At 41.1% G+C, this 15408-nt stretch overlaps 1 protein-coding gene across 1 annotated transcript in view; it reads left to right on the forward strand.

The window, feature by feature from the left end:
- The first annotated feature begins 1260 nt into the window (after nucleotides 1-1260).
- Nucleotides 1261-15408, forward strand: part of LOC139465783 (uncharacterized) — a 78027-nt gene continuing 63879 nt past the window's right edge. Inside the window, exon 1 of the mRNA XM_071247692.1 lies at nucleotides 1261-4024. Within this exon, the coding sequence (XP_071103793.1) occupies nucleotides 1276-4024 (2749 nt within the window). The 5' untranslated portion in view covers nucleotides 1261-1275. The remainder of the gene's footprint in view (nucleotides 4025-15408) is intronic.

Consider the following 15408-nt stretch of genomic DNA (forward strand, 5'->3'; position numbering starts at 1 on the left):
AAATTAATGGTTTAATGGACTTATTGGCTTATTTTGTAACAAGTAAATGCAGATCACAATAAAAAGGACAAACAAGGAACTTCTGATTGCAGAAACGAAGCAATTACAATTCATTTCGGCTACAGCAGCTATGGTGATCCAGTCTTATAAAGCACCACAATTTACTGTGTGTGTTGCTCAGAATTTCTAGGTTTGTCAGCGCCATACACATGCTCATGGGTTTCACCAAAGTGGTAAATATTTTATATGTACCACTTCAGGCTTTCCTCTTACAGCTGTGATATGACTGAAATATGTAGTGATTGCAAATAGTTTGGCAACTAGTGACAAGTTTGATTTCGATAAGCATATTTTCTGAGAAATATTGCTGTTTCATGTATTGAACTTGTATTGAAACATGTCCGAGTCGAAGTGAGCCCTGCTCACTTTTTGTCTTGTTGGACAAATGGAATTGATAAATGTTCATATTGATGCATCAGTTATATTGACAGCTTCAGCAAACAGCTCATGAAATTAATTATTCAAAAATAGGAGTGACACATGAAATGAATATTGCTGTAATTAGCAGTATTTCATTAGGCTTGATGAAGCAAGCCAACCCCCCTCCTATTGTGGCTATGTCACAAACCCAAGTGAGTAATCTTAGGCAGGTTCCACACGCTAGCTAGAGAACATTGTCATGTGTAAACCACTAATTTAATAACCTAGATTGCCACTCAGGAGCCAAGGTGACCATTAAGCAAATATGGATGTTCTTCGTGACAATTAAAATGATTGCTTAGCCTACTATTGTCGAGCAGACATCATCTGGCCAGCACCATAGGTCATGGAGGTCATCATTAGGATATGAAATGTACGTGATCCAACCCAATAAGATGTGGATGTGAACTATATTGTAGTCCCAAAACTCCTTTCCGAAACAGCTGGAAGGTTCATTGGTTGTGGGTAATGAATTAATCACGAACAAAAGTAAGTATGTAAATTAAACAGTTTTCGTCATACCTAGATGTGTTGGCATGATCTGATTGGGTGATGCTCCAGGTAGGAGCAGAATATGTGCTGAATCTGCATTCAGCAGAAAGCTTCTTGACAAGACGGTGGTCTTCATGTTTAATCCACATCATTTCAGCTTTCTGCTTCTTTAAAACTTAAGCATACTTCATTGTTCATGAAGTATTGAAACTTGTTTCACGCTGGTGTATTCAAGGCTTTTTTATGCTATTCATCAAGGAATTATTGTGTTTTATCATCTATACCCTGTTTGGGTTCACAAACATGGCCACTGAACAGCTCCCAGCAAAGAAAAGCACTGCAAAAAGACGAGCAGTTGGATCCGGTAAAAGGATAAAGTTCAGTGGCTGTTCCAGAGCATCCCTAGAGGCACGGAAACCATGGAACAGCTCCACCCAGTGCTCCCCCAGCCAGGTCATAAGGAGGAGGAGGTCTGCCTTTGCTAAATTGGGTATTATTGCAACTTGTACCTCCAAGTGGCAAGGTCTGAGGAGAAAGAGGAAACAGAACAAGGACAAATGTTCTTCATCTTCAGTGTCTGGAATTTCAGATCAGTGTCACAGTTTCAATGCGAGGAGAACTGTGAGGTCTTCAAGTTCTCAGCAAACAGTGGGATCCACTTCAAAAGCTGTTCCACCACAAGAACCAAGCAGGGAGATGGCAAGGTCAATACATTCGAGGTCTAGTCCAGGAATCACGAACACATGCCAGCCTTGGAGTACCTCTTTACGTTGCTATGGTAAAAAGCATCCACTTATTCCTCTGAAACCTTTTGCAAGGTCAGAAAGTGGTGTGGCATCAAAGAAAGATCTGATGAGAGGGAAGAGTGGATGTAGACAGGTATACATGCTTTCCACAGCTAACAAACAAGAACCAACATGCTCCAAAGCATCATCTTCGATAAAGGTAGATATGAAGAGACAGAGGCTGAGTGTCAGGACTTCTGGGAGGGTTCCTGAAACGGACAAACCATGGAGAAGTTCCTTACGATATTACCCCTCTAAGATCCCACAGCCAATAATACCTCTGGTTAAAGGTAGGAAAGAATATAAAGGAGTGCCTGTAACATATTCATTATTTGACAAACAAGTTGCAAGATTCTCTGGGCTTCTTCCAGTAAAGAAACCTAAGAGCAGACACCAACAGACAGTTGTGGATCATCCCTATCAGTGGAGTCACTCTTTACGATCATATTCATCTCAATTACCTCGACCAAAAAGGTCTCTCAGTCATTTTACAACAAGATTGGATGTAAAGCCTCCTGTGGCAGGTTGTGAAGATGTACCTGTGAGAAACACACCTGTCATTAAAGGTAAGAGGGATTATGAAGGAGTGCATGTAGGGTGTTCTATATTGGACAAGCAAGTTGCAAGGTCCTCAGGAATTCTTCCAGTCAGGAAACATAAGATGAGACAGCAGTTGACAGTTGGGTCTTCAGGGCAAGTTGTGGACCATCCTCATAAGTGGAGTAATTCTTTACGATCACATTCTTCTCAAATCCCTCGACCAAAAAGATCTCTCCATCTTTCAACAAGAAAGGATGTAACGTCTCCTGTAGAAGATTGTGAAGATGTAAGAAAAGATGGTCATGAAGACAAGGCAGTGTCTGTTAACTGGTGCTGTTCTTGTGACTGCCAGTGCCCTGGTACCTCAACTACACCCAGGACAAGAGGAAATGACAGAAAACTGCAAGTAAGAACAAAACCTTCTAAGAAGACAACAGAAACCCAGAAACCTTGGAACTGCTCTACACGATGTCATGAGAAACAGGCAGCCAGACCTGCTCAACTGCAACGAGGGAGTACACTGATATCAGCATTTTCAAGCCAGGATGGGAGGAAGGGGATGATGGATAAAGCTGTGTCTGTCAAGTGGTGTTGTCGTTGTGACTGCCAATGCCCAAAGCCAAATGACATTTCAAAAGAAGATAAAATCAGTAAGAAGTCTAGGCAGCTGAAGCATACTATAAAATATTCTGGAAAAGGGGTAGAAGTTAAGCCATGGATAACCTCCTTAAGATCCTATTCATCTCATATTCCAAGACCTCAGAAACATACAACCATTTATAAGCAAAAACAACAGATTGATCCAAATATTTCTTCAGGAAAAATCACCATTAAGCCTCAGCCTACTTTCAGAAGTTCCAAGACAGATTTAGAGGTTAAGCCATGGATTATCTCCTCAAGACCATATCCATCACAACCACAAAGACCTCAGAAGACAGCATTCAGTTTTCAAAAGAAAAGACAAACTGAACAAGGCGAAGAGAATGTTTTAGAAGGAAAGGTGTTCAAAAAGCCTCATGCAACCAAATCTTCCCAGAGAGGTTTAGAAGTTAAGCCATGGGTTACCTCTTTAAGATCATATCAGTCTCATATACCAAGGCCAAAGAAAACTGCAGCCAGTTCTCAGAAGGAAAGTGAGATTGAAGATGATCAGAATCTTACAGGAACGAAAGATGTAGGAGTATCGGTTCAATGGTGCTGTTCCTGTGACTGCCAATGCCCAAAACAGGAAGCCATCAGTCCATCAATGGTCATCATAAAAAGTACTAACAGACAGTCAAAGGTCCTGAAACCAGTTACGGGCATGGAGTATAAGAAACCATGGAGCACATCCCTACACTCTTACCCTTGTAGGGTTCCACAGCGAAGGAGAGCTCTGACAGTTCCTGCTGCAGTGGCTGATGAAGATCCAGTGGCAGGACATCAAGGTCCCAGCACAGGACAGGAAGGTCCAAGGACAGGGAAGAGGAAGGAGGAACCTTCTTTGAGTGTGGAGAAGCTGGAGAAGGAGGAAGGATGGCTGCAGGAGAGAGTGGTCCGTCTGAGGGAGGTACATCGTCTGGCAAGGGAGTCGGAGATGAGACGACAGAGGATAGAGAAACTGCGATTGGAAGCAGAAAGACTGGAGAAAATGTTAATGAAAGGAGACTTGGAATTTGAGGAACGTTTGAAAGGTGGCAAGCTGGTTGTTGTTCCAGAGATCAGGATCAATGATAGACACAATGAAGGTGAGCAATAACATGCTTGGATGGATAGTTATTCTTGTACACAATACTCGATGATGATGATAATAATGTTCTTGAAGACATGTGGGAAGTTGCAAAGTATTGTCTCAAGATTAGCATGATATCTATGGTTTTGTGTCTTAGCCTTGTAGTAAAAAAAATGACCATGTTGTCAAACAAATGACCATGTAGTCAAACAAATGTAAAATGTTAGCTCTAGTCAAGATATTACAGAAAGAAAGGGCTTCAATTTTTCTGGTGTCCTTTCCAATACATTGATAACAGTTAAAGATTCACATTCCTGCTATAGGACACAATAAAATAATTTTTCGATTTCATCCACATTTTTGATGAAAATATCAGACATGAGCATGATTATATTTTCAATCTGTTCAAGCAAATGTGAATATTAATTTCAATGGATGTAATTCACTTGAAGCATGCATGTTTGGTCGGATCTGTAGGTACTAGGATTCAATAAAATAATCTGTGCAGATAGGGTGTTTGGCAGTGAGGCAGGTGCGGTTGAAATCTTATAATTAATTTATTTGGGCCTTATTTTTAAGTTATAGAGCCATTATGTGCATATATGCAAACATTGGGATTGACTTCCTCTGGAGGCTTGGTAGATTATCTCAAGACATTTTCTTTGTCACAATGGTTTGTTAGAGACGAGCTCATAGAGTAGCAAGAATTTTAATAACTATAAAATATATTTAGTTGATCGCAGTTCTCATTGTAATGATCAATCATTAATTATTAAAGTTGTTTCCAACTCTACTCTGACAGATGTTCAGCCATGCTGCCTTAAGCAATTGATTTGTTGATGGGACTGTTTAGGTTTAGAACATGATGTAGAACCATGATGGTGGTGGAATTGGTCGATATAGACAGTGAAATGGACAGAAACATGGGAAAGCAAATTTATCATGATATGCTGGAATGGATATGGAAAAAAATATGTATGGATTTGAAAATAAAGTTTAGGTAGGGTAACAGAAATAGAGGTTATCACGCGAGTGTGTTTGGGGATGGTAAATATCCTGCATTAGGAATAAACATTGTATTTAGCGAGCCTTGGCGAGCTAAATACATAGTGTTTATTCCTAATACAGGATATTTACCATCCCCAAACACACAAGCGTGATAACCTCTTTATCATATAATGTCATTCTTTAATTCTGTGCTTCAAAATCACTTTCCCTCTTTCACAAACATTACCGAAACATTGCGAGTTTTCCTGGAATGCGCGCATTAATATTTATTACGTCACAGGGTAAGTGATATGTCAGTCGGACAGTGACAGTAGCCAATATAGTTCCAACTGAAATCTGTTTCTTATACAGTGGCGAAGCAACATATACGCAAAACAACTATTGTTTTTATTTGCCTTTCGCGGCAATCCATCGGTCTGTCCGCTAGAGTAACTGCCCTTTGTCAAAGGGAATTTACTCTAACCCTAGTCTATGAGACGTCACGGCCACGGTCAGACGTTGTTGACCGTTGGTCTGTCATAACAGCGACAAAACGAAACAAGGTAACAATTCAAACATATTTGGTTCCAAATCCAACTATTTTAATTTGTGGAGAAGGTTTCAAGCCGCAGAGTTCTACAAGCACAGATATGGATACTGATCCCACTTGGCTAGGCCTCGTGCCCTCGCAAAATTGTTTCGAAATTTATATCTCCAAAGTTGCCAAAACTTATAAAATGCCTTGGCTACGTGACACTTAGACACTGATTTTCAGTATATTAGACTGTTCTTTTGATAATGATAGCAATTATCCCTGTAGTTTATCCAGATTCCCGATGGTTAATTCTGACTTGATCGTCAAATGACGAGGGCGACGCCATGTTTGTTTATAAACAGTGAAAGTAGTCCCTACTTGACCTTTGATATTTGCATCTCTATCCGCATATGAACCCAACGGATATCGTTTTTATCCGTTGGCTTTATCCTGCCGAGAAACCTACCCATTATATGATAAATAATAATATCACTCATATTATCTGATGCATATCATCCCAGCTTCCTATGGTCAATATTAAGTGGCTTAGAGTGAACTAATAACCATCTCAGTTTAGTGGAGAATAGGACAACACAAAAACACTTACTCTTTTATGTGAGTTGTGCGAACTACGGGTGCTACCAGGACATGCTTACTCTTTTCAAGAACACCTGTTTTCATAACTGATTTTCAGTGATCCATTCATATAATTTTTGCAACTATTTTGCCTTCTCTCCACAATGGAATCTGTTTGGGCAGATAATCAAGACTGAGTCTTCTTTGGCATTTTTGTTATATATTAATATGATTATTTCATGAGGAAAATGAAATAATAATGATCTAAGAATCAATGAATGATTGATCTGAGAGCTCCAATTATTTGATCCCCAGTATAACAAGCACTTTAGCCAGAAAATATACGATATGTGTCTATCCCTTACAAATATTGCTGGCCTGGGGGGGCTGTGTTGTGACATGCTACTCCTGTTCTGATCGCGAACAGATGGGGGGTTGTAGTTGGGTATAACATGGCACAGACAGTTCCTTTCCTCCTGCTTGAATGACCTATGTTAAAACGATATAAGTAAATATACATATGTAATACTTCGTATAATAGTATCCAATGTTCATTTATTCTAATAATGTTCATATAAATTCAAAAATGGTACAGAGGAATGTATCGGTAGTTTATTCCGTTTGTTGACACTTGATTTCCAGTATACATGTTGAATGTTTTGTTTACCCATGGGGTGAAAAATACCTGAAATCTTATGTTGGCGTGTATAATGCGCACCCCCCTCTGCACGGTTTCATTTTCTGAAAAAAAAGTGTGCACTATACACAATAAAATACGGTACTATATGTGTCTAACCCTTACAAATATTGCTGGCCTGGGGGGGGGGGGGGGGGGGGGGGGGGGGCAGTGTTGTGACATGCTGCTCATGTTCTGATCGTGAACAGATGGGGGTCGTAGTTGGGTATAACATGGCACAGACAGTTCCTTTCCTCCTCGGAACATAAGCAGGGCTACTTTCATTGGCGGATTTAGACTATTCCACTCATCCATGTGCAATAACATCACCAGTTTATCCAGATGCGTTAGATACATCAGAACACACTCCAAAGCTGCTGCACGTTCCAAGATCTCGGATGAGACGGAGTGCAGTTATTCCTGATGCACATATTTTTGTTTTCTCAACATTGATCATATGATTATGCAACAAATTGTGGAGATTACTTGCATATTTCTTTCTGTTATAATTAGGACTTAAGTGATAAATCAGTTTGTAGTGATGTAAGAAGGAATATTGGTATGTTTTTATGAGTCATAAATGCAGCATTTGTGCACTTGCTGTGCTTTCAAGATAGATCAAGTTGTTCATAACTTGCCTTGTACTGACATTTATGTCAATTGATTCCAATTTTCGTACCTACTGATGTTCGGGGAAAACTGATTGCTTTACTATAGAGATGTAATAGTCTGGAGTTTCATAGCAGAAACATATGTTCTCATGACAGGAATAGCCAGCAAGCAAGGTTCATCTTCCGGTACTTCATGTGCGTCCTCTGTAACCCCTACATCCCCCCTCCCTCCACCCCCACCCTTAACCCCTTCTATGCTCTCTCTTCAGCCCTTGTCTCCCCTCCCTCCACCCCCTCAGTTAACCCCTTCCATCCTCTCTCTTCAGCCCTTGTCTCCCCTCCCTCCACCTCTTCTACTCCCTCACTTCAAGCCTGTCTTCACCCAGGAACCCCCCTCCCCCTTCCTTCCCCACCTCCACCCCTTCTACTCCCTCACTTCAAGCCTCAAGCCTGTCTTCACCCAGGGGACGCCCCCCCCCCCCCCTTCCTTCTCTACCTCCACCCCTTCTACTCCCTCACTTCAAGCCTCAAGCCTGTCTTCACCCAGGGGACGCCCCCCCCCCCCCCCTTCCTTCTCTACCTCCACCCCTTCTACTCCCTCACTTCAAGCCTCAAGCCTGTCTTCACCCAGGGGACCCCCCCCCCCCCCCCCCCCCCCCTTCCTTCCCTACCTCCACCCCTTCTACTCCCTCACTTCAAGCCTGTCTTTTTACCCAGGGACCCTCACTCCACCCCTTCTACTCCCTCACTTCAAGCCTCAAGCCTGTCTTCACCCAGGGGACCCCCCCCCCCCCTTCCTTCCCTACCTCCACCCCTTCTACTCCCCTCACTTCAAGCCTGTCTTTTTACCCAGGGACCCTCACTCTACCACTTCTACTCCCTCACTTCACACTTGCAGGCACCTTCCCCTCCTTCCCTTCCCTACCTCCACCCCCTTCTACTCCTTTCATGCCTTTCCTTCCCCCCTCCCTTTACCCCAGGGCCCCTCCCCGCCCTTCACCCCCTCTTCAACACACACACCCTCCCCCAGACCCTGCAACATGCTCATATTGTTACACAGGTTATGTCAGAGAATCTTCAGTCTGTTTTATACACAATCTGGAGGGGAGGCCCACATGATAAAATATTTACAGCAAGGAAAAAGCTGTGATGTTGCTCTAAGTAGCTTGGCCATCTGTCTTGGGGTAAAAATGTGGGATGTGCTTCAGGGAGCCTAGTAGCGGGGAGCTGGGAGGTTTTTATGGGGATTGATTGTCATAATGTAAGATGGTGGTGCTGACTGAAACGTGATTGCCAGTACACATGGAACATGTTTGGCAGACATTTTGACATAAATTTGACGGTTGTTGTGAGTTGTAGGAACTATTTTGGGAGGTAGTGAAAAGCTTTGATATGTTTTATTTCTATGATGTCTTTTATTGAAATTTAGTGCAGACTTACTGTTGAATAACGTGTGGTAATCAAAGAATTGGGGTTTCTGGAAGCAACTTTAAATTTCATTACTTTAATATTTAAATATGACTCTAATAGTGGGAGTAATCCTTTGTCATGGATTATTCAGGTCTAAATATATCACTGTTAAAAAAACTGAGGACCTTAAAACACTAATAGGCTGACAAGTGAATTCAACTGTTTTCTCTTCAAGATACTATCTTCCTAAGCACTCATGCACTGACTTCTCTGCAATTGAGATGGCAGGTCACATTGGCACATGTGCACTTACTTATCACAACTACTGCAGATGCTTTCAATTTTTTTGAAAAAAATAAAAGAGTTCTTGAGTTTTTGTGCTCCAAGTCTAATTATAGGATATTTTTTAACCTCGTTGAAATTGTCTTTTAACAGTAGGAATTATCTAATTTGATAATTTACTAGGAAATGTTCTTTGTTTGTTATTTGGGTTCATTGTTCCACTGTTATTGTTTATAGTGTTATCAGGGAGACGAGAGCAGTGACCTCAGAGGACTATTGTGTTCTCTCTGTGGCAAATGAGTATGCTTGAGGTATTGCCATGCCAGGGATTCTTCTCACAAAGACACTTATCAGGCCAATTTGCAGCATGTGTAATTTGATCCCAAGGAAATGGTAAAACGGGACTTTAACAGGGCTAGGTTAGCTGCAGATGTGCAGTAGGGGGTATGTGATGCACATGCACTTAGCAGATGAGAGATACACTCGAGCAGAAGCTGATGTGAAGGTTAAGGCTGGGTTACACAGTCAGACGTGATAGAAGGGAAGACTAGGTCATACAGTGAGGTGTGATAAGGGGAGTACTAGGTCATACAGTGAGGGGTAGGTCACACAGTGAGGTGTGATACAGTGAGGGGTAGGTCATACAGTGAGGTGTGATACAGGTAGGACAAGGTCATGCAGTGAGGTGTGATACGGGGAGGACTAGGTCATACAGTGAGGTGTGATACAGTGAGGGGTAGGTCATGCAGTGAGGTGTGATACAGTGAGGGGTAGGTCATACAGTGAGGTGTGATACAGTGAGGGGTAGGTCATACAGTGAGGTGTGATACAGTAAGGGGTAGGTCATACAGTGAGGTGTGATACAGTAAGGGGTAGGTCATGCAGTGAGGTGTGATACAGTGAGGGGTAGGTCATGCAGTGAGGTGTGATACAGTGAGGGGTAGGTCATACAGTGAGGTGTGATACAGTGAGGGGTAGGTCACACAGTGAGGTGTGATACGGGGAGTGGTAGGTCATACAGTGAGGTGTGATACAGGGAGGGGTAGGTCATACAGTGAGGTGTGATACCGGGAGGACTAGGTCATGCAGTGAGGTGTGATACGGGGAGGACTAGGTCATACAGTGAGGTGTGATACAGGGATGACTAGGTCATACAGTGAGGTGTGATACGGGGAGGACTAGGTCATACAGTGAGGTGTGATACGGGGAGGACTAGGTCATACAGTGAGGTGTGATATGGGGAGGACTAGGTCATACAGTGAGGTGTGATACAGGGAGGACTAGGTCATACAGTGAGGTGTGATACAGGGAGGACTAGGTCATACAGTGAGTGGTAGGTCAAACAGTGAGGTGTAATATGGGTAGGACTAGGTCATACAGTGAGGTGTGATACAGAGAGGACTAGGTCATAGATTGAGGTGTGATACGGGGAGGGGTAGGTCATAGACTGAGGTGTGATACAGGGCCCCTTGGGATTGGACTTAGAACTGTAAAATATTGTTGCTAGACCCCCTTACTCCATTCTCCTCCCATTCGACCCTCCCTAATAAAAATACATGTAACACATCTTTCATGACACCCCCACACCCCACACGACTTACACACCCGTTTTGTTGTGTCTTTTTTCTCATTATGCCACACCCCCGTGATAAATGACCAGTCCCTAATACAATGAGGTCCAGGTCAGACACAGAGTTGTGAGGTCCAGGTCAGACACAGAGTTGTGTTACAGGATGGACTTGGATAACGAACTCCCTCAATACAGGTGTTGAGTATTAGGTTAAATATGCTTTGTTCTTGTAAGGGCAATTACAAATGTGAGTCTGAAAGTCAACCTAGCCCAGTGAAAATTGACTAGACTTGGGCATCAGGCTTGCAATAAACTACATCGACTTTGGTAACAGTCCAAACTCGCAACATATACATGCAGCCAGCTGTGTAAGGTGTAGTCATGTGTAAGCAGTGTTTGTGGTGCTTCATCCCACCACTGGTGACTGTAACACTACAGATGTGTAACACTCCAGCTTGGTGTTTACTCTACAGCAGTCTGTTGTTGGGAGCGTTGTTACTGCTGAAGTGTTCATGCTAGGTGTGGAGATTGGCAGGTGCTTAATTGGCTGTGTAGTTAACATATCTCTTTGACAATAAAGATCTAAACTTGACTGGAATTAAGACACTTGTATTATTGGTGTTCCATTGAGTCATATTATCATGATTATAGTGAAGACCAATTGGGATACAGAACCCATGATGATCTGGGTAAGAAGAGGTCTTCAGCAACCCATGCTTTTCATGAAAGGTGACAAGACCCGTGAATATACGGGGTAGAATAGGTCTTCAGCAACGGCGACTATGCTTGTTGTAAGAGGCGACTAACGGGATCGGGTGGTCAGGCTCGCTGACTTGGTTGATGCATGTCATCGATCCCGATTACGTGGATCGATGCTCATGATATCAATCACTGGATTGTCTGGTCCAAACTTGATTATTTACAGACCGCCATTATATAGCTGGAATATTGCTGAGTGCAGCATTAAACAACAAACAAACAAACAAACAAACAAACATAAAAGGTGACTACCAGGAATTGGTGGTCTTGGTAGTAGATGCATGTCATCATATATCACTTTTGTGCATCGAGGTTCATGATATCAATCCCTGAATTGTCTGGTCCGAACTTGATTATTTACAGACTGCCGTCATATTGCTGAGTGCAACAAACAAATAAACAAACACCAGACAAGTAGGTGTGAGTTGTTTGATGTTCTTCCTGACAGGAGCAGTATCCTTGAAGGATGTTTGCTGTTGGTGAAGAATCATTATGGGTGGTGGGGTAGCCCTGTGGTAAAAGGACTCGCACATCATGTCAACAGACTGGGTTCGACTCCCCATATGTGTACAGTCTGACACGCCTATGAAAACGCCATCTGTTGTGATTATTTCAGGAATATGGCCAAAGGTTGTGTAAAACTCCTGTCACTTCTCACTCACAGGAATCGATTGCCGTTCCGTATTCTATAAAAGTAAATGATGATATATGTGTACATTATGTATTTGAGTGGGTTGGGATGAGTTTGAAGGATGACTCATCTGATTCCATGTAAGGTTGGGTTTTTGCTGAGTAAGAGTGGTTGAGTGAGTGTTAGAAATAAAACTTCTATATCATTACATTTGAAATATGCATTTAATTGCAGAAATGTGAGACTTAAAGAACTGAACAAAATACAGCTATGCATACCTATAATAAGGCCTGGGATGTAATACATGCCTACCTATGTCCTATAATAAGGCCTGGGATGTAATACATGCATACCTATGTCCTATAATAAGGCCTGGAATGTAATATATGCATACCTATATCTTATAATAAGGCCTGGGATGTAATATATGCATACCTGTGTCCTATAATAAGGCCTGGGATGTAATACATGCCTACCTCTGTCCTTTAATAAGGCCTGGGATATAATACATGCATACCTATGTCCTATAATAAGGCTTGGGATATAATACATGCATACCTATGTCCTATAATGAGGCCTGGGATATAATAAATGCATACCTATATCCTATAATAAGGCCTGGGATGTAATACATGCATACCTATATCCTATAATAAGGCCTGGGATGTAATATATGCATACCTATATCCTATAATAAGGCCTGGGATGTAATACATGCATACCTATATCCTATAATAAGGCCTGGGATGTAATATATGCATACCTATATCCTATGATAAGGCCTGGGATATAATACATGCATACCTATGTCCTATAATGAGGCCTGGGATGTAATATATGCATACCTGTGTCCTATAATGAGGCCTGGGATATAATACATGCATACCTATGTCCTATAATGAGGCCTGGGATGTAATATATGCATACCTGTGTCATATAATAAGGCCTGGGATATAATACATGCATACCTATGTCCTATAATGAGGCCTGGGATATAATACATGCATACCTATATCCTATAATAAGGCCTGGGATGTAATATATGCATGCCTATGTCCTATAATAAGGCCTGGGATATAATACATGCATACCTATGTCCTATAATGAGGCCTGGAATGTAATACATGCTTACATATGTCCTATAATAAGGCCTGGGATGTAATACATGCATACGTATGGGGATGTTATATATGACAGCTCTCCAAGTGTTGTCTGGCATTTAGTCATGGAGGATATTTCATGTGTTGAGTGAAAAATCATGTTTCTCCCATCAAGTGAGGGGGGGGGGCGGGGGAAGGAGATATTTTCGAGTGGCGTATCCACGAGTGAAAATATCTCCTTTTCCTCACGAGATGAGAGAAACATGATTTTTCACGAGACGTATGGAATATCCTATTTATTACACCGGGGTATACGTTTTGTGTAGGTGTCTACCGGAAATTTATTTATAAATTAAAATATTTCATTGAAATTGTAAAACCTTGAAACACAAATTCTCCCTACCTAACACACAGGGACAACAGTTCACCACCCCTTAAAAAGTAGTTTAGTGTTAGTGCAAAATCTTAAACAATCTAAACAAAAGTATACAAAAATATTAAGGGTCATGAAAAAATTTGTTATCATACAATTAGATATGATTTTATACAAAATCAACTTTTACAAAAAATATTCTTCTAAACTAGGAGACTGCTGTTGGAAGCAAAATAATACATGCTGGTCAAGTAACAAAAATGGCGCCTTGCGAAACGAATAGTATTGATTGACGAGTGAAATGAGAAATTTACAGTGTATAACGAAAGATTTTTGAGAGAATAACAAACGGCAAGATGTGGTATTAACTCCATACATGACCATCTGTCATTATTTTGCCTTGTCAATTAGGAACTAACGTAAATAGGCAGTCAACAATTTGTTTACGGGCAAGACACTTACAATAAAGGGAGACAACTTAAGGGGAGGTAACTCTTGTATGAATAGCTCCATCAAAGTGTTATGTTCACTGCAGTGAAATATCAAGTGTTATGTTCACTGCAATGAAAATATCCCTTTTCTCAACTTCCGAAAACTCATTCTTTCACACTGAAGTATATAATAAATGAAATGAATGGGCCTCCCATTACATTTTGCTATTGCCATGGAAACATGTTTGTCTTACTAATTAATCAAGTGAAGGATGAATCTGTTTGTGAATTCTCATCACCTTGCAATATTACGTCTGTCAACACCACACATGTACATGGTGGGGATGTTTATGCTATGACTGTTTATATAGATATAGTTGACGGCCAACGTTTCATTTAATCAAGATAATACATATACAAAATGGAGTCAGTTCATTTGGTTTGTTGAGAACAAATCGCTGGAAAAGTTTCAAGGATTTAGGGCATATGTGCTGCTTAAAAGAAATTAAATATCAGCCGATTTTTTCATATCACTTTATATAGTTGTTAGTATGTGACAAGACAGATTAACTATAGCCATATTAAAAATCGGGTATTCTTTAACTTCTTATGAGTAGTATATTTTGCCTGGCTGCTGAGTTTGAGATATGATGTTTCTGAGAATAAAAATAGACTGCACACAGAAAACAATTGAAATGCATGTGTATACTTTTTCCAAGCTTGACTCACTCACATCCATCTACTTCCATTTAATGAAGCAACTGGGATACAAGAACCCAGTTTATTGTCTGTGAATGAGATATAATGCCCTGAACAAATATATCCATGTCACGGATGTGCCTAAAAAGTAAGTGTAGCCATGTCTGCCCGTACTTCCTGACTACTGGCCTTTCTGGGACACAGCTCTAGGGGACATTGATACCAGGATATAAATAACACATGCAACGTAACACTCATTAGACTCGGCAAGTTCTCTTTTATCCAAATTAATTGCACAAAATGTCTAACCCAACTGAAATATACTACATAAATCACATAGTTTCCACAAGTTTATGATTGTATACAAAAAGTTAAAATTTTCCTTGCAATGTGAACACAACAGTTTGCAAATTGGTACTTCAGATATGTTTTTTATTTATTGAAACAAAGACTGGTTCCAGTCTGTATGGCTTCTATGATTACACCACCAGTCCGTTTCCCAGTGGAAATGTCGCTCTGACCTTGATTATGGTAATTAATAGTGTGTAATTTGCTAACCAGTTGTATGTTTGTCAGCTGTGAGTAATGCCCTGTGTTGAGACAGCCAAGGGAGAGCAGATGCTAGGCGCGAGATGAGGACCGGAGGCACATGCAGCTTGCTGTAGCTTCAAAGAGGAGACACAAGATTCGGCTCCTATGTCTTCTGATTCACCATTATCACTTTTTGCTTGCTGAATGTAAAAACATGTTTCTTTTTAAT

The sequence above is a fragment of the Haliotis cracherodii genome, unplaced genomic scaffold (genome assembly GCF_022045235.1).
Source record: "Haliotis cracherodii isolate W230 unplaced genomic scaffold, xgHalCrac1.p SCAF_18, whole genome shotgun sequence".
Classification (NCBI taxonomy): Eukaryota; Metazoa; Mollusca; class Gastropoda; order Lepetellida; family Haliotidae; genus Haliotis; species Haliotis cracherodii.